Here is a 17,585-nt window from a genome sequence, read left to right as displayed (position 1 = left end):
GTCTTGGTATCTCTGGCTTCAGGGCCCTATGCATCCCGAAGCTGGTTTCAGCCCACTGGTGTATGGGGCTGGATCCCAAGGCTGCTGGCTAAGGAGCCCAGGGTGTCCCAGGGCTGCTCTCTGCCTGCTGATGTTTTGGCTGGGTCCTGAGAAGGCAGGCTGTGGGGCTGTGGTGATCCTGGGGCCAGTGTCTATCCATTAGTTGGCGGGGTTGGAGTCCAGGAGATCTCACCAGTGGTGCCCACTTACCAATGGGTGAAGCTGGGTCCTGGCGCTAGTGCCAGTCCACTTGTGGGTAGAACCATGTCCTGGGGTCTCTGGCTGCAGGGCCGAGGGGTCCCAGAGCTGATTTCTGGTCACTGGTGGTTGAGACCAGTTCTTGACATGGCTGCAGGGTCTGGGTTGTCCTCAAGCTTGTGTCAGCCCACTGGTGATTGAGGATGGATCCTGGTGGCTGACGGGCTCAAGATGTCTCAGAGCCGATGTTGGCCTGCTGGTGGGTGAGGGCATAGCCCAGTAGGTTCCAGGGCTAGTGCCAGCCTGCTGGTGGGTGGGCTGGGTCCTGCCATGGCAGGTTGTGGTGCTACAGTGGTCCTTGGGCAGGTGTCTGCCCACTGGTGGGTGAGGCTGGTTCCAAGGCTAGAGCTTGCTCACGGGTGAGTGAGTCCAGGTCACAGGGTGTCCTGAGGCTGGTGTCTGCCCACTGGTGGACAGAGCTGAGTCCTGGGGGTCTCTGGCTGCAGGGCTTTGGGGGTCCTGGGTCTAGTGCCTGTGCTCTGGTGTATAGGACTGGGTCCTGGGCCCTCTGTGGACAGGGCCATGTCCAGAGGCAGCTGTGGGTTCAGAGGGTTTTAAGACCACCTACCTGCTGGTGTGTGTGGCTGTTCCTGCCTGACTAGTTGCTTGGCCTGAAGCATCCCAATATGGGTGCCTACAGGCTGGTGGGCAGGAGTGGGGCAGCATCCCAAGGCTAATAAACTAGAAGCAGGATTCCAAAATGGTGCTTGCCAGCCCCAGTGTCTACGTCTCCAGGATGAGACATATGTCTATGTCCCGTTGGCCTCTTGCCTCCCTGGAAGGCTCTCCAAGATCAACAGATGGGGCTGACATGAACTTCTTTCAAATTACTGCTTCAGCCCTGGGTCCTGGAGCGTGTGAGATTTTGTATGCCTTTTAAGACTGAAGTCTCTATTTCACATAACCCTCCGGCTCCCCTGATAGTAAGCCCCACTGGCCTTCAAAGCCAAACATTCTGGGGGATCATCTTCCTGATGTTGGACATTTGGACTGGGGAGCCCAGTGTGGGGCTCAGACCCCTCGCTTCTTGGGGAGAGCCTCTGCAATTGTAATTATTCTCCCATCTATAGGTTGCCCACTCTGGGGTATGGGTCTCGACTATACTGTGACTCTGGTCCTCCTACTCATCTCATTGTGGTTCCTACTACTTTAGCTGTAGGAGATCTTTTCTGCTAGACTCTGGTCTTTCTCATCAACAGTTGCTCTCATCAAATAGTTGCGATTTTGGTGGTGCCATTGAGAGGAGGTAAGCTCAGAGTCTTCCTGCTCGGTGATTTTGACCAATAAAGAAACTAGTAAGAAATATTTTTATCTTTGACAATCTGACAGGTTAGAAACCTATAACTAATAATTTTTTTTTTACTAAAAATACATGCACATGGCAAAAAACAACACAAGCAATATAAAAGGATATACAATTGAAGTTATAACCCCTGTTCCCTCGGTTCCCTTTCCAGAGATGCCCACTGTCATTTTCTTGTTTATTCCTCCAGATATCTTTTATGCAAACCATACAAGTATATACATGGGGGTATATGTATGTGTGCACATGCATTTGAATATCTGTCTGTCTGATTTACTGATGAAAACATCTGAACATACTTATTTGCTCATGTGGGTTAGTATATTTTAGGAAAAATTCCTAGAGGTATGATTGTTGTATCAATGTATTATAGTGATTGATATTATTCCCAGCCCAGTATCCATGCCATGTCTTCACCATTGTTCAGCAGTCATAAAGTTTGAAGGGAGTGGAACTGATCTCACTCCCAGCTTCAAGAGTGGGTGCACCACCGTGTAACACGATCAAAGTAAGTCCATCCCCCATGCCTTGGTTATTGGTTCAGGCAAGCCAGGCCTTCACCTATCAATGCATACCACTGTCCTGTCAAAGGGAAAGTTCAGGAATGGTCCAGTGATACCAAGTCAATGAAATGGTAGAAGATATTTGTTGACATATTGGGAGGAAGAAGATTTATTTTCTTTTTTTTTTCCTTTGCTCTTGTGAGAGAGAATAAAAGTCAGCTTTGTCTCTTCTTTCGCACAGTATGGTGTAGCTGATGTGAAGAGTTCAAGTGCTGCAGCCCTTTTGCTACCAAGAACAGAGTCAAATTTACAATGGAGCTCACACTTGGGACGACTGAACTGACAGATGGTAGGAAATTAGGCCCTTGGTGATATTGTTGATCCACAGAAGCAAACCAATTTCCAAGCCCACTCATCCCCTGGAATTTGGAACCAATAGATCCTCTTTATTGTTTAAGACTACTGGAGTTGAGTTTTCTGTTACTTACAAATAAAAAAGCATATAAACTTTATTTTTTTCCTTTTTTAAAAAGGTTTTTATTGGAGTATAGTTGATTTACAATGCTGTGTTAGTTTCAGGTGTACAGCAAGATGATTCAGTTATACATATACATGTATTTAAAAATGTGGAACACTTCATGAATTTGTGTATCATCCTTGTGCAGGGGCTGTGCTAACCTCTATATTGTTCCAATTGTAGTAATGTGCTGTAGTAATGTAGTAAAGTGTGCCAAAGTGAGCACACTTTAAATTTTTTGATAAGTTGCCTTACAAAAGATATACCGATTTACAATCCAGCAACAAAATATGAGTGTTTCTCTACAGCCTTGCCAAAATAATATATTATCAAACTATCTGATACTGCCATTTTTATAGGAAAAGAGTGATATCATAACAGTCTTTTTATCATGAGTAAGGTTAAACTTTTGTTAGTTTGTTTATGTTTTGGCCACTCTGCTCAGCATGTGGGATCTTAGTTCCCTGACCAGGGATTGAACCTGTGTCCCCTGCATGGAAGCATGGACTCCTAACCACTGGGCCACCAGAATTCCCTAAGCTTTCTAATATACTTAAAATTCACATATATTTCCTTTTTGTCTGCATGTGTGTGTGTATACTACTCATGTCCTTTGCCTAGTTTTCTATTTCTCTTTTCTTATTGCTTTGTAAAAGCTTTTTGTATCTGAAGTAAATCAGGTTCTTGTTATGTGGGTTGAAATGTACTTTCTGAATCTCTTCTTTGGCTTTTGATTTTCCTTTTCCATTAAAACTTTTTTTTGGCTGCACTGGGCCTTCATTGTTGCTTCTGGGCTCTTTCTGTTGCAACGCACAGGCTTCTCATTGCAGTGGCTTCTTTTGTTATAAAGTGCAGGCTCTAGGGCACTCAGGCATTAATAGTTGCAGCTCATGGGCTCTAAAGTGAGGGCTCAGTAGTTGTGACACATGGGCTTAGTTGCCATGCAGCATGTGGAATTCTCCTGGACCAGGGATTGAACCCGATCCCCTGCGTTGACAGGCAGATTTCCAACCACTGGACCACCAAGGATCTTTTTGCATTTTTTAAAAATTTTGTTTATTTATTTATTTTTGACTGTGTTGGGTCTTCCTTGCTGTGCAGGCCTTTCTCTAGTTTGTGAGCAGTGGCTACTCTCTAGTTATGGAATTCTCTTGTTGTGGATCTGGTGTATGCAGACTTCAGTAGCTGTGGCTCCTGGACTTGAGAACACAGGCTTAGTAGTTGTGGTGTATGAACTCAGTTGTTTGCTCCATGGCATGTGGGATCTTCCTGGACCAGGGATCGACCCCATGTCTCCTGCGTTGACAGGTGGATTCTTTACCATTCAGCCACCAGGGAAGCCCTTCTTTTTGCTTTTTTATGGCAAATATATATAACAAAATTTAGCGTTTTAAGCACACAATTCATTGACATTAAGTATATTCACAATATTGTATAACCTTTACCACTATTTATTTCCAGAACTTTCTCATCCTAAAGAGAAACTCTGTTCCTATTAAATGATAATTCTCCATTGTCCCTTCCAACAGACCTGGTAAACTGTTCTAATTTCTGTCTGTATGAATTTGCCTATTGTAGGTAACTTATATGAGTGTAATTGTACAATATTTGAATTTTTCTCTTATTTCATTTAGCATGTTTTCTGCACAAAGGTTTCTTTTTATTCATAACATAGGCAAAGTTATTTAAGTCAATAAATTTTTAAGGATTTTCACACGTCCTGATTCTTTCCACTGCCAGTCACCATAGTTCCTCCAAAGTTGTCACCTTCAAGGCAGCCCTACAAAAAGTTCTGCTCAATCCACAGCTGTGATGCTTGCCACAGTTGTTTTAGTTGGGCCTCTCTGATCTTCAGTGGAGTGCACTTCAAAGTTTGCCACCTGTAATCTTTAAGATCCAATTTCCTCAAGCAGTTCACTATAGGTTCCTGTTTAGGGTCAGGAGATGGGATGTCTAGTTCTCTAAAAGCTTATCAAGTTCAAATGATATTAATTCCTATGTTATCACACCCTAGAACTTGACAGAGATCATTAGGATATGCCAATACCTTTGGAAAATCCAGACACTGTATTCCGAAGATAAAAGCCTAAAAAGAGGAGCCCATCTTCGTTTGTTTTATGTCAACATTAAAACTGAGTACTAGGATCAATACAGCTGGTAATTTAAAAGCTTATTTAACTTTATAGCCCTGGAAGCAATCTTTATGCTCATCAATACACACCCATTTTATGGATCATGTTCCTTCTTATCTGTATCAAAACTCATACTGAACAATGAGTTGTGGGTTGCAAAAGAGGACTTACTTTTGCACTTGTCTGTTAAGTCTTTGTCCACAAATTAAACAAAAACAAACACAAGTGCTATCATTTAGCATGTTTTCAAGATTCATATTTATTGTAACATATATTAGAATGTTATTCCTTTTTATGGCTGAATAATATTCCATTCCATGTATATACCAAATTTTATTTATTCATTCATCTGTTGATGGACACTTGAGTCATTTCTCAGTTCATTTCAGTGGCTCAGTCATATCCGACGCTTTGCGACCCCATAGACTGCAGCATGCCAAGCTTCCCTGTGATCACCAACTCCTAGAGCTTACTCAAACTCATGTCCATTGAGTCAGTGATGCCATTGAAAGATTGTTGCTGAACAATAAGATGCCAGGATTCTTGGCCTCCGGAGGAGACGAATTCAATCCGGGGCCAGAGACGAGGCTGGATCACTCAGAGCTTTTGTGTAATAAAGTTTTATTAAAGTATAAAGGAGATAGAGAAAGCTTCTGACATAGTCATCAGAAGGGGGCAGAAAGAGTACCCCCTGCTAGTCTTCAGCTGTATGTTATATAGTCACTTGCAGTCTGTTAATGAAAAGAAAGGAATGTCTTAAAATTTAGAATGACACCAGATAATTCATCCCAGGCCATAAAACAATTGACTTGAATCTTGTAGAAGGGCAGATTACCACGCAAATAGTTTCATTTACATAGATTAGGGGAACAATATCTGAGTATAACATACTGGTTTGTCAAGTAGGTTGAGCCATTTGGCGGAACCAACTTGAAGACAGAGTCTGGGGTACATTAACATAGCTTAAGACAAACATTTCTATAAGAAAAAATGTATTGGTTAACTCAAGGTTTTGAGAATAGTTAGCTTCAGGTGAAACCAGGTGTCATAGCAACACAGCATTTTAAGTGAAACCTCCTTTTAAATTTGTATAGAGAAGGAAAAAATATATCTATAGTTTGTTTCTTCCTGCCGCTTAAGAGAGATAAAAATGTCTGGCACTTGCAGCCTATTTCTTCCGTTTGGAGACCCCTGGCCTTCCTGCCTGTTACCCTCTCACCATCCAACTGCCTGTCTGAGGTTATTGATGTTTCTCCAGGCAATCTTGATTCCAGCTTGTGCTTCATCCAGCCTGGCATTTCGCATGATGGACTCTATATAAGGTAAATAAGCCAGGTGGGAATATACAGCCTTGACGTACTCCTTTCCATATTTGGAACCAGTCTGTTGTTCCATGTCCAGCTCTAACTGTTGCTTCCTGACCTGCATATGCTGCACTCAATATGCTAGCAAATTTGGAAAACTCAGCAGTGGCCACAGGACTAGAAAAAGTCAGTTTTCATTCCAATCCCTAAGAAAGGCAATGCCAAAGAATGCTCAAACTACCACACAATTGCACTCATCTCACATGCTAGTAATGCTCAAAATTCTCCAAGCCAGGCTTCAACAGAACGTTGAACCATGAACTTCCAGATGTTCAAGCTGGTTTTAGAAAAGGCAGAGGAACCAGAGATCAAATTACCAACATCTGTTAGATTATCAAAAAAGCAAGATAGTTCCAGAAAAACATCCATTTCTGCTTTATTGACTATGCCAAAGCCTTTGACTGTTTGGATCACAATGAACTGGAAAATTCCTAAAGAGATGGGAATACCAGACCACCTGACCTACCTCTTGAGAAATTTGTATGCAGGTCAGGAAGCAACAGTTAGAACTGGACATGGAACAACAGACTGGTTCCAAATAGGGAAAGAGGTATGTCAAGGCTGTATATTGTCACCCTGATTATTTAACTTACATGCAGAGTACATCATGAGAAATGCTGGGCTGGATGAAGCACAAGCTGGAATCAAGATTGCTGGGAGAAATATCAATAACCTCAAATATGCAGATGACACCACCCTTATGGCAGAAAGTGAAGAACTAAAGAGCCTCTTGATGAAAGTGAAAAAGGAGAGTGAAAAAGTTGTCTTAAAACTCAGCGTTCAGAAAACTAAGATCATGGCATCTGGTCCCATCATTTCAGGGCAAATAGATGGGGAAACAGTGGCAGACTTTATTTTTTTTGGCTCCACAATCACTGCAGATGGTGACTGCAGTCATGAAATTAAAAGGCGCTTGCTCCTTGGAAGGAAAGTGATGACCAACCTAGACATCATTTTAGAAAGCAGAGACATTACTTTGCCAACAAAGGTCCGTCTACTAAAGGCTATGGTTTTTGCAGTAGTCACGTATGGATGTGAGAATTGGACTATAAAGAAAGCTGAACGATGAAGAACTGATGCTTTTGAACTGTGGTGTTGGAGAAGACTCGAGAGTCCCTTGGACTGCAAGGAGATCAAACCAGTCAATCCTAAAAGAAATTAGTCCTGAATATTCATTGGAAGGACTGATGTTGAAGCTGAAGCTCCAATACTTTGGCTACCTGATGCGAAGAACTGACTCATTTGAAAAAACACTGATGCTGGAAAAGATTGAAAGTGGGAGGAGAAGGGGATGACAGAAGATGAGATGGTTGGATGGCATCACTGACTCAATGGACATGAGTTTGGGTAAACTCTGGGAGTTTCTGATGGACAGGGAAGCCTGGCATGCTGCAGTCCATGGGGTCACAAAGCGTTGGACATGACTGAGCGACTGAACTGAACTGAATACTTAGGAGTGAAGTTTTTGTATCATGTGGTATTTCTATATTTAAATTTCTGAGACCCTACCAAACTATTTTCCACAGCAGCTACAAGCATTTTACATTTCCATCAGCAATGTACAAAAGTTCCAATTTCCTTTTTAAAAAACTTATACAATTTATTTAAACTTTAAAAAGTTTATGCATTCCTCCCAACCCCTGCCCCCCACTTCTTAAAACCCCTCTTTGCCTCTTGCCACCATCAGTCTGATCTCTGTATTTCTAAGCTTGGGGATTTTTGTTGTTATTATTTTCAGATTACACACATAGGTAAGATCATACTCTATATGTCTTTCTCTGTCCTACTTGTTTCACTTCCCTCTAGGTCCATCCATGTTGTTGCAGATTTCAAGATATCATTCTTTTATGGCTGAAATATATATATATATATATATAATTTGTTTATCACTTCATCTATCAGTGGATAGTTACATTGTTTCCATATCTTGGTTATTGTAAATAATGGTGCAGTGAACATGGGGGTGTATATATCTTTTCAAATTAGTGTTTTTGTTTTCTTTGGATAAATACCCAGAAGTAGATAGGACTTCCCTGACTGTCCAGTGATTGAGACCGTGCTTCCAATGCAGGGGTCTCTGATTTGATCACTGGTTGGGGAACTAAGATCCCACATGCCAAGCAGTGCAGCAGGAAAATAAAATTAAATAAATAAAAATTAAAATACCCAGAAGTGGAACTGCTGGATCATATAGTAGTCCTATTTTTAATTTTTTGAGTAACCTCTATACTGTTTTTCCATAGTGGTTGCATCAATTTACGTTCCTACCAACAGTGCACAAGGGTTCTATTTTTTCCACGTCTTTGCCAACACTTGTTATTACTTGTTTTTTGTTTGATTGTAATAGTCTTTTTTTTTTAAGTAAAAAAATCTCAAATTTTTATTGTCTTCATAATAAAATATGAAGCTCAAAACTGGACCACTTGGCCCTTTTTCTTCTTTTCTCCTCCTAGCTCAAAATGCTTGTGTCTCTTAATAGCCAACATTCTCTTAGATCTGCAGTTGGGCTCAATGCATTCAAGCCCGAATACAATCTACATTGTAGTTTTAGCCTTTTCCTGGAAAATCGGCTTAGTCTGCCCACCATAGTCACTCTGCTTCCTGTCATAACGCCGCTTTCCCTGGGCATACATAGAATCTTTGCCCTTCTTGTACTGTGTCACTTTGTGAGGTTGGTACTTGCCATACTTCTAACAGAAAGTCCAACGGACTTTGGAAATGTTCACCATGTTTGCAAGAGCGTTATCAGAGAAAAGAGACCTGGCCAGAAAAGAAGTATATCCATGATAGTCACTTTAACAAGTGTGAGGTGATATCTATCCCACTGTGGTTTTGAATTGCATCCATGATGATTAATGATGTTGAGCATTTTTTCATGTACCTGTTGGCCACCTTTTGTCTTCTTTGGAAAAATATCTTATTCAGACCTTTTGCCCATTTTTAATGAGACTTTTTTTTTGCTGTTGACTTGTATGTGTTCTTTGTATTAAATATTTTTCAGATATATGACTTGTAATTATTTTCTTTCTTTTTAATTGAAGTTAATTGGTTTACAATGTGGTGTTAGTTTCAGCTATACAACAATGTGAATCAGCTATATGTATACATATATCCCCTCCCTCCTGTAATTATTTTCCTCATTCAATAGGATGCCTTTTTATTTTGTTGATGGTTTATTTTGCTGTGCACACGATTTTTAGCTTGATGTAGTCTCACTTGTTGCTTTTGCCTTTGTGGCTTTTGTCTTTGCTATCAGACTAAAAAAAATCATCATCATCAAAACCGATGTTAAGGAGATCTACCTCCTATATTTCCCACCTATATTTTCTTCTAGATGTTTTATAGTTTTAGGTCTTACATTTAAGTCTTTAACCATTTTGAGTTAATTTTTGTGTATGATATAATATAGTGGTCCAGTTTCAAGTGTGAATGTCCAAATTCCCCAACACCATTTATTGAAGAGACTGGTACTTTCTTCATAGTACATTCTTTGTTCCTTTGTCATAAATTAATTGACTAGAGTGCTAGTCGATTTCTTAGTCAAGTTAAGTTCTAATCTAGTTTCTTAGTCTCGTTAATTTCTTCACATCCTCACCAACACTTGTTATTTTTCATTTTTAGTCATAGCCACCTCTAATAGTATGAAGTTGTATCACATTGTGATTTTGATTTGCATTTCCCTAAGGAAAGTTATGACCAACCTAGGTAGCATATTAAAAAGCAGAGACATTACTTTGCCAACAAAGGTCCGTCTAGTCAAGGCTATGGTTTTTCCAGTGATCATGTATGGATGTGAGAGTTGGACTGTGAAGAAAGCTGAGTGCCGAAAAATTGATGCTTTTGAACTGTGGTGTTGGAGAAGACTCTTGAGAGTCCCTTGGACTGCAAGGAGATCCAACCAGTCCATCCTAAAGGAGATCAATCCTGGGTGTTCATTGGAAGGACTGATGCTGAAGCTGAAACTCCAATACATTGGCCACCTCATGTGAAGAGCTGACTCATTGGAAAAGACCCTGATGCTGGGAGGGATTGGGGGCAGGAGGAGAAGGGGACGACAGAGGATGAGATGGCTGGATGGCATCACCGACGCGATGGACATGAGTTTGAGTGAACTCCGGGAGTTGGTGATGGATAGGGAGGCCTGGCATGCTGCGATTCATGGGGCTGCAAAGAGTTGGACATGACTAAGCGACTGAACTGAACTGAATGACTAATTATGTGTTGTACATCTTTTTGTATGTTTATTGGCCATTATTATACCTTCTTTGAAAAAAAATCCCTTTGCCCATCTTTGAATTTGGTTGTTTTATTATTTTTCAAGACCATTTTGACTATTCAGGGTCCCTTCAGATTCCAAATTAATTTTAGGATGGATTTTTCTATTTCTGCAAAAAATTACATTGGAATTTTGATCAGGATTGCACTGAATCTTTAGATCACTTTTTCCCCTACAATGTGTGAAGTGAAAGTCGCTCAGTCATGTCTGACTCTTTGTGACCCCATGGACTATACAGTCCATGGAATTCTCCAGGCCAGAATACTGGAGTGGGTAGCCTTTCCCTTTTCCAGGGGATCTTTCCAACCCAGGGATTGAACCCAGGTCTCCCACATTGCAGGCAGATTCTTTACCACTTGAGCCACCAGAGAAACCCTTGGGTATGTGTATGTGTGTATAAAATTTGAGATGATCATGTGATTTTAATCCTTTATTATGTTAATATCATGTATCACATTGATTGATTTGCATATACTGAACCATCCCTGCATCCCAGGGCTAAATCTTACTTGGTTGTTGTATATGATCTCTTTAATGTGCTGTCAAAATAAGTATGCTAGTATTTTGTTGGGAATTTTTACACCTGTGTACATCAGGGATGTTGGCCTGTAGTTTTCTTTTCTTGTGGTGTCTTTGTCTGGCTTTGGTTTCAGGGTAATAGGCCATAGAGTGAATTCTGAAGTATTTCCTCTTCAATTTTTGGGGAAAAGTCTGAGAAGAATTGGTGTTGCTTCTTTTTTAAATGTTTGGTTGAATTCACCAGTGAAACCATTGTAATCCTGAGTGTTTCTTTGTTGGGAAGTCTTCAATTACTAGTTAAATATCCTTACTAGATATAGGTCTTCTCAGATTTTATATTTCTTTATGGGCCATTTTTGGTAATTTATGAAGGGGACATACTCATTTCCTCTACCCATGGACTACTGTATTTCAAATGTGTGAGTGTTTTTTCCACACCAAGAAATTATGCAGATCTCAGGGGACACCAACTAGGTGTTCTATGATTTAACTCAATTCTGACACTATCTACCAAGAGATAGCATCAGATCCTACAAGTTAAGTGTTGAGTCCCACAAGTGTGCTCCCACTTCAGATGCCAATTGCAAGTCCAGGTTGTCATTTGTGTTTCTGACTGAGCAGCTACATATCGGAGGTTCCAAACACCCCCTTTTTGTGTTTTGTAACTTGCTAGAATGGCCCACAGAACTTAGTAAAACAGTTTACTTACTAGATTATTGGTTTGTTATCAAAGGCTAAAACTCAGAAACAGCCAGATGTAAGAGATACATAAAGTTATGGGGGAAGGAGTGTAGAGCTTCCATGACTTCCCTGGGTGTGACACCGTCTTAGTACCTCCACATGTCCACCAACCTAGAAGCTCTCCAAATTCCTTTGGTTAGGATATTTATGGAGGTGCATGTTTGATATGCATGTTTGATTGAATCATTGGCCATTGGTGATTCCATTGATTTCCAGCCCCTCTCCCTTGAAAGTCAGGGGATGGGACTGGAAGTTCTAATCATCTAATCACATGGTCATTTCCCTGGGTGTCATCTCCCATCCTGAGGATATCCAGAAGTCCCCAGCCAGCCAACAGTCATCTGGTTTATAGTCTTGTTCAAGTCTTCTACTTCTGCACTGATTTGTCTGGTTACTTGGCTGATCAAATTGTCCTGTTCCTTTTTCCCCTCCAGTTTTAGTTCTTATTTCTAGTCAATGAGTAATAACTCCTGTATTCAAAACACCTAAACTTATACTTTTTCTGTCTGAAACAATAATTATTTTGTACCTATTGTTCTCCCTTCATATTTTTCCCCACCTCTAATGTTTCCGTAAAATTATTTCAAATTTTGGTTTTAGGATTATTAAAATTCTTGGCTAAATTATACCTCTTTTATTTTGGATACAATATTTATTTGGATACAATATTTATATTGTAGGAATCCTTAATGATTATGGTCAGAGCCATATTATCAGAAAATATTTAATTGTTATTTACTTTTTGAATATTTACATAGTTTAAAAATTTCAAAAGTTTCAAGAGGATATACAGTTTAAAAATCGCCTTGTCACTCTTGTCCCCAAGCCAGACAGTTTCTCCTTCTAAGAAACAACTAAAGTCTCCAGTTTCTTTTTCACTTTTGCTACACTGCATAGCATGTGAGAATCTTAGTTCCCCAACAAGGGATCAAACCCACATGCTAAACTGGAAGGACAGAGTCTTAACCACTCACCAACAGGGAAGTCCCTAAAGTTATCAGTGTCTTGAGTATCTTTTCAGAGATATTCTGTGATATATAACCAAAAATTGATAGTCTTTCTTTTAATTTTTTTCTTATCAAAATGATAGCATACCATCCACATGTTCTGCATCTTGTTTTTGTCTTAACACTATATCTTGCAGGTCATTCCAAACTCTCCTTTTTAAACCTTTTACTGTGGAAATTTTCAAGCACATACAAAGGAGAGAGAATGGTATAATAAGTCCCCATGTACCTATCACCCAATTCAATAATAATGAACTCTGTTATTATTGCCTTATTTAGCCCTCTCATTTATTACTATTAATATTATTATTAGGAAAATTTTGCTGTAGTATTTAAAGCATATTCTAGACATCTTCCTACACACTTCACTTTTAAATATTTTGGTTTATATATATCTTTAGAAGGCAAAGACTTAAAAAATATAACTACAATAACATTATTACACTCAATAGAATGTATAATTTCCCAATTTCATCTAATGCCTAGTCTGCATTTAGTTTTCCCTTAGCAGCTCTAAAATGTTTTATTTTGCAGTTGCCAACCTTCAGGTATTTTTATTGACAATTTCAGAAGCTCTGCAAAGAACAATGCAAAGAAATAAAGGAAAACAATAGAATGGAAAAGACTAAAGATCTCTTCAAGAAAGTTAAAAATACCAGAAATGGTATGGACCTAACAGAAGCAGAAGATATAAAGAAGAGGTGGCAAGAATACACAGAACTATACAAAAAAAAAAAAAAAACAGCTTAATGACCCAGATAACCACAGTGGTGTGATCATTCAACTAGAGCCAGACATCCTGGAGTGCAAAGTCAAGTGGGCCTTAAGAAGCATCACTATGAACAAAGCTAGTGGAGGTGATGGAATGCCAGTTGAGCTATTTCAAATCCTAAAAGATGATGCTGTGTAAGTGCTGCACTCAATATGCCAGCAAATTTGGAAAACTCAGCAGTGGCCACAGGACTGGAAAAGGTCAGTTTTCATTCCAATCCCAAAGAAAAGCAATGCCAAAGAATGTTCATACTATCAGACAATTGTACTCATTTCACATGCTAGCAAGGTCATGCCCAAAATCATCCAAACTAGGCTTCAACAGTACATGAACTGAGAATTTCCAAATATACGTGGTAGATTTAGAAAAGATAGAGGAACCAGAGATCAAATTGCCAACATCCATTGGATCATAGAAAAAGCCAGGGAATTCCAGAAAATCATCTACTTCTACTTCATTGACTACGCTAAAGCCTTTGACTCTGTGGATCACAACCAACTGTGGAAAATTCTTAAAGAGATGGGAATACCAGACCACCTGACCTACCTCCTGCGAAACCTGTATGCAGGTGAAGGAGCAGCATTTAGAACCAGACATGGAACAACTGACTGGTTACAAATTGGGAAAGGAGTACGTCAAGGCTGTATAGTGTCACCCTGCTTATTTAACTTATATGCAGAGTACATTGTGAGAAATGCTGGGCAGGATGAAGCACAAGCTGGAATCAAGATTGCCAGGAGAAATAACAACCTCAGATATGCAGATGACGCCACCCTTATGGCAGAAAGCAAAGAGGAACTAAAAAGCCTCTTGATAAGGTTAAAGAGGAGAGTGACAAAGCTGGCTTAAAATTCAACATTCAAAAAACGAAGAACGCAGAATCTGGTCCCATCACTTCATGGCAGACATGTGGGGAAAAAACAGAAAAAGTGACTTTATTTTCTTGGGCTCCAAAATCAGTGCAGATGGTGACTGCAGCCATGAAATTAAAAGCTGCTTGCTCCTTGGAAGAAAAGCTATGACAAACCTAGACAGTGTATTAAAAAGCAAAGACATTATTTTGCCACTAAAGGCCTGTAGTCAAAGCTATGGTTTTTCCAGTAGTCATGTATGGATGTGAGATTTGGACCATAAAAGGGCTGAGCACCAAAGAATTGATGCTTTTGAACTGTGGTGTTGGGGAAGACTCTTGAGAGTCCTTTGGACTGCAAGGAGATCAAACCAGTCAATCCTAAAGGAAATCAGTCCCGAATATTCATTGGAAGGACTCATGTTGAAGCCGAAGCTCCAGTACTTTGGCCACCTGATGGGAAGAGCCAACTCATTGGAAAAGTCCTTGATGCTGGGAAAGTTTGAAGGCAAGAGGAGAAGGGGGCGACGGGATGAGATGATTGGATGGCGTCACTGACTCAACAAACATGAGTTTGAGCAAGCTCCAGGAGATGGTGGACAGAGAAGCCTGGCGTACTACAGTCCATGGGATCGCAAAGAGTAGGACACAACAACAACGGAAGCTCTGCCACTGCTGCTCCCTGTTTTCGTTAAGCTCTTTTTCCTATTTGACACTGTTGCGTATATTTCTTATAACGTTTAAAGCTATTTTCCATGTTCTGTTCTAAGTCCTTTTTATTGGCTCCTGTACTTCCTTTTACCTGCACCCTTGAGGCCCAATGTTGAACTCTCTTCTCTTTTTCTCTACCTTTCCTTCTTTCATGTAACTAATCTATATTATTGTTTCAACGATCACCTTTGCTTGAAACTTATCAGTCAGTCAGTCAGTTGAGTCACTCAGTCATGTCCGACTCTTTGCAACCCCATGGACTGCAGCACACCAGGCATCCCTGTCCATTACCAACTCCCAGAGATTACTCAAACTCATGTCCATTGAGTCAGTGATACCATCCAACCATCTCTTCCTCTGTCATCCCCTTCTCCTGCCTTCAATCTTTCCCAGCATCAGGGTCTGTTCAAATGAGTCAGTTCTTTGCATCAGGTGCCAAAGTATTGGAGTTTCAGCTTCAACATCAGTCCTTCCAATGAATACTCAGGACTGATTTCCTTTAGGATTGACTGGTTTGATCTGCTTGCAGTCCAAAGGACTCTCAAGAGTCTTCTCCAACACCACAGTTCAAAAGCATCAATTCTTTGGCACTCAGAGCTCTTTATGGTCCAACTCTCATATCCATTCATGACTACTCGAAAAACCATAGCTTTGACTAGATGGACCTTTGTCAGCAAAGTGATGGCTCTGCTTTTAAATATGCCGTCTAGGTTGGTCATAGCTTTTCTTTCACGGAGCAAGCAGCTTTTCATTTCATGGCTGCAGTTACCATCCATAGTGATTTTGGAGCCCAAGAAGATAAAGTCTGTCACTGTTTCCATTGTTTCCTCACCTATTTGCCATGAAGTGATGGGACCAGATGCCATGATCTTTGTTTTTTGAATGTTGAATTTTAAGCCAGCTTTGTCATTCTCCTTTTTCACCTTCATCAAGAGCCTCTTTAGTTTCTCTTTGCTTTCTGCCATAAGGATGGTGTCATCTGCATATCTGAGGTTGTTGATACTTCTCCTGGCTATCTTGATTCCAGCTTGTGCTTCATCCTGCCCAGCATTTCTCACAATGTACTCTGCATATAAGTTAAATAAGCAGGGTGACACTATACGGCCTTGATGTACTCCTTTCCCAATTTGTAACCAGTCAGTTGTTCCATGTCTGGTTCTAAATGCTGCTTTTTGACCTGCATACAGGCTTCTCAGGAGGTAGGTCAGGTGGTCTGGTATTCCCATCTCTTTAAGAATTTTCCACAGTTGGTTGTGATCCACAGAGTCAAAGGCTTTAGCGTAGTCAATGAAGTAGAAGTAGATGATTTTCTGGAATTCCCTGGCTTTTTCTATGATCCAATGGATGTTGGCAATTTGATCTCTGGTTCCTCTATCTTTTCTAAATCCAGCTTTTACATCTGGAAGTTCTAGGTTCACATACTGTTGAAACCTAGCTCAAAGGATTTTGAGCATGATATTTCTAGCATGTGAAATGAGTACAATTGTGTGGTAGTTTGAACATTCTTTGGCATTTCTCTTCTTTGGGATTGGAATGAAAACCGACCTTTTCCCGTCCTGTAGCCACTGCCATTCCAAATTTGCTGGCATATTGAGTGCAGCAGTTTAGTATCATCATCTTTCAGAATTTGAATTAGCTCAGCTGGAATTCCATCACCTCCACTAGCTTTGTTCATAATGATGGTTCCTAACGCCTCGGAAGCATCAAGGGTAGTGACGCTTGACTTGACACTCCAGGATGTCTGGCTATAGGTGAGTGATCACACCATCATGGTTATCTGGGTCATTAAGCTCTTTTTTGGGTAGTTCTTCTGTGTATTCTTGCCACCTCTTCTTTATATCTTCTGCTTCTGTTCAGTCCATGCCATTTCTGTCCTTTATTGTTCCCACATTTGCATGAAATGTTCCCTTGGTATATTTGACTTTCTTGAAAAGATGTCTAGTCTTTCCCATTCTGTTGTTTTCCTCTACTTCTTTGTATTATTCACTTTAGAACACTTTTTATCTCTCCTTGCTATTGTTTGGAGCTCTGCATTCAGATGGGTATATCTTTCCTTTCCTCCTTTGCCTCTTGCTTCTTTTCTTTTCTCAGCTATTTGTAAGGCCTCCTCAGACAACCATTTTGCTTTTTTGCATTCTTTTTCTTGGAGATGTTTTTGATCACTGCTTCTTGTACAATGTTATGAACCTCTGTCCATAGTTTTTCAGGTACACTATCACATCTAATCCCTTGAATCGAAAAGATTTGAACATGTACTATACAGGAAAGCTATATCAATAGCAATTAAGTAAATGAAAGCTGTTCAAATCATTGGGCATCAGGGAAATACAAGTGGAAACCCCCATGAAATACCACTATATATACCCACCTGAACTGCTAAATTAAAAAGACAATAGAGGACTTCCCTGGTTATCCCGTGGCTAAGAATCCACTTGCCAATGTAAGGGATACTGGTTTGATCCCTGGTCTGGAAAGATCCCATATGCTGTGAAGCCACTAAGCCCGTGTGCCAGTTACTGAGCCAGTGCTCTAGAGCCTGTGAGCTGCAACTACTGAGCTCGTGTGCCTAAAGCCTGTGCTCTGCAACAAGAAA

At 40.3% G+C, this 17,585-nt stretch overlaps 1 protein-coding gene, 2 non-coding genes and 1 pseudogene across 6 annotated transcripts in view; 1 reads left to right on the top strand and 3 right to left on the bottom strand.

Moving 5' to 3' along the window:
* Positions 1 to 2,615, top strand: part of ITGB1BP2 (integrin subunit beta 1 binding protein 2) — a 39,539-nt gene extending 36,924 nt beyond the window's left edge. For 2 of the 4 annotated variants that reach the window (XM_043897807.1, XM_043897806.1), the window contains one exon: positions 2,345 to 2,615. In XM_043897807.1, the coding sequence (XP_043753742.1) occupies positions 2,345 to 2,446 (102 nt within the window). In that variant the 3' untranslated portion in view covers positions 2,447 to 2,615. Of the gene's footprint in view, positions 1 to 1,992; positions 2,109 to 2,344 lie in introns of all 4 variants that reach the window. The other 2 variants (XR_006340119.1, XM_043897808.1) reach the window with 2 other exon arrangements.
* Positions 2,616 to 2,723: 108 nt separating this feature from the next.
* LOC122691052 lies at positions 2,724 to 2,826 on the bottom strand. Its single transcript, XR_006340299.1, has one exon. It is a non-coding gene; the product is annotated as a U6 spliceosomal RNA (small nuclear RNA).
* A 2,028-nt stretch (positions 2,827 to 4,854) lies between these two features.
* On the bottom strand, positions 4,855 to 4,982 carry LOC122691111. The gene has a single exon (XR_006340348.1). It is a non-coding gene; the product is annotated as a small nucleolar RNA SNORA40 (small nucleolar RNA).
* A 3,419-nt stretch (positions 4,983 to 8,401) lies between these two features.
* On the bottom strand, positions 8,402 to 8,845 carry LOC122689602 (annotated as a pseudogene).
* Between the last annotated feature and the right edge of the window lie 8,740 nt (positions 8,846 to 17,585).

Source organism: Cervus elaphus, chromosome X, assembly GCF_910594005.1.
Source record: "Cervus elaphus chromosome X, mCerEla1.1, whole genome shotgun sequence".
NCBI lineage: Eukaryota > Metazoa > Chordata > Mammalia > Artiodactyla > Cervidae > Cervus > Cervus elaphus.
Note: the sequence above shows the minus strand (reverse complement) of the source record. Positions and strands in the feature narration are given on the sequence as shown.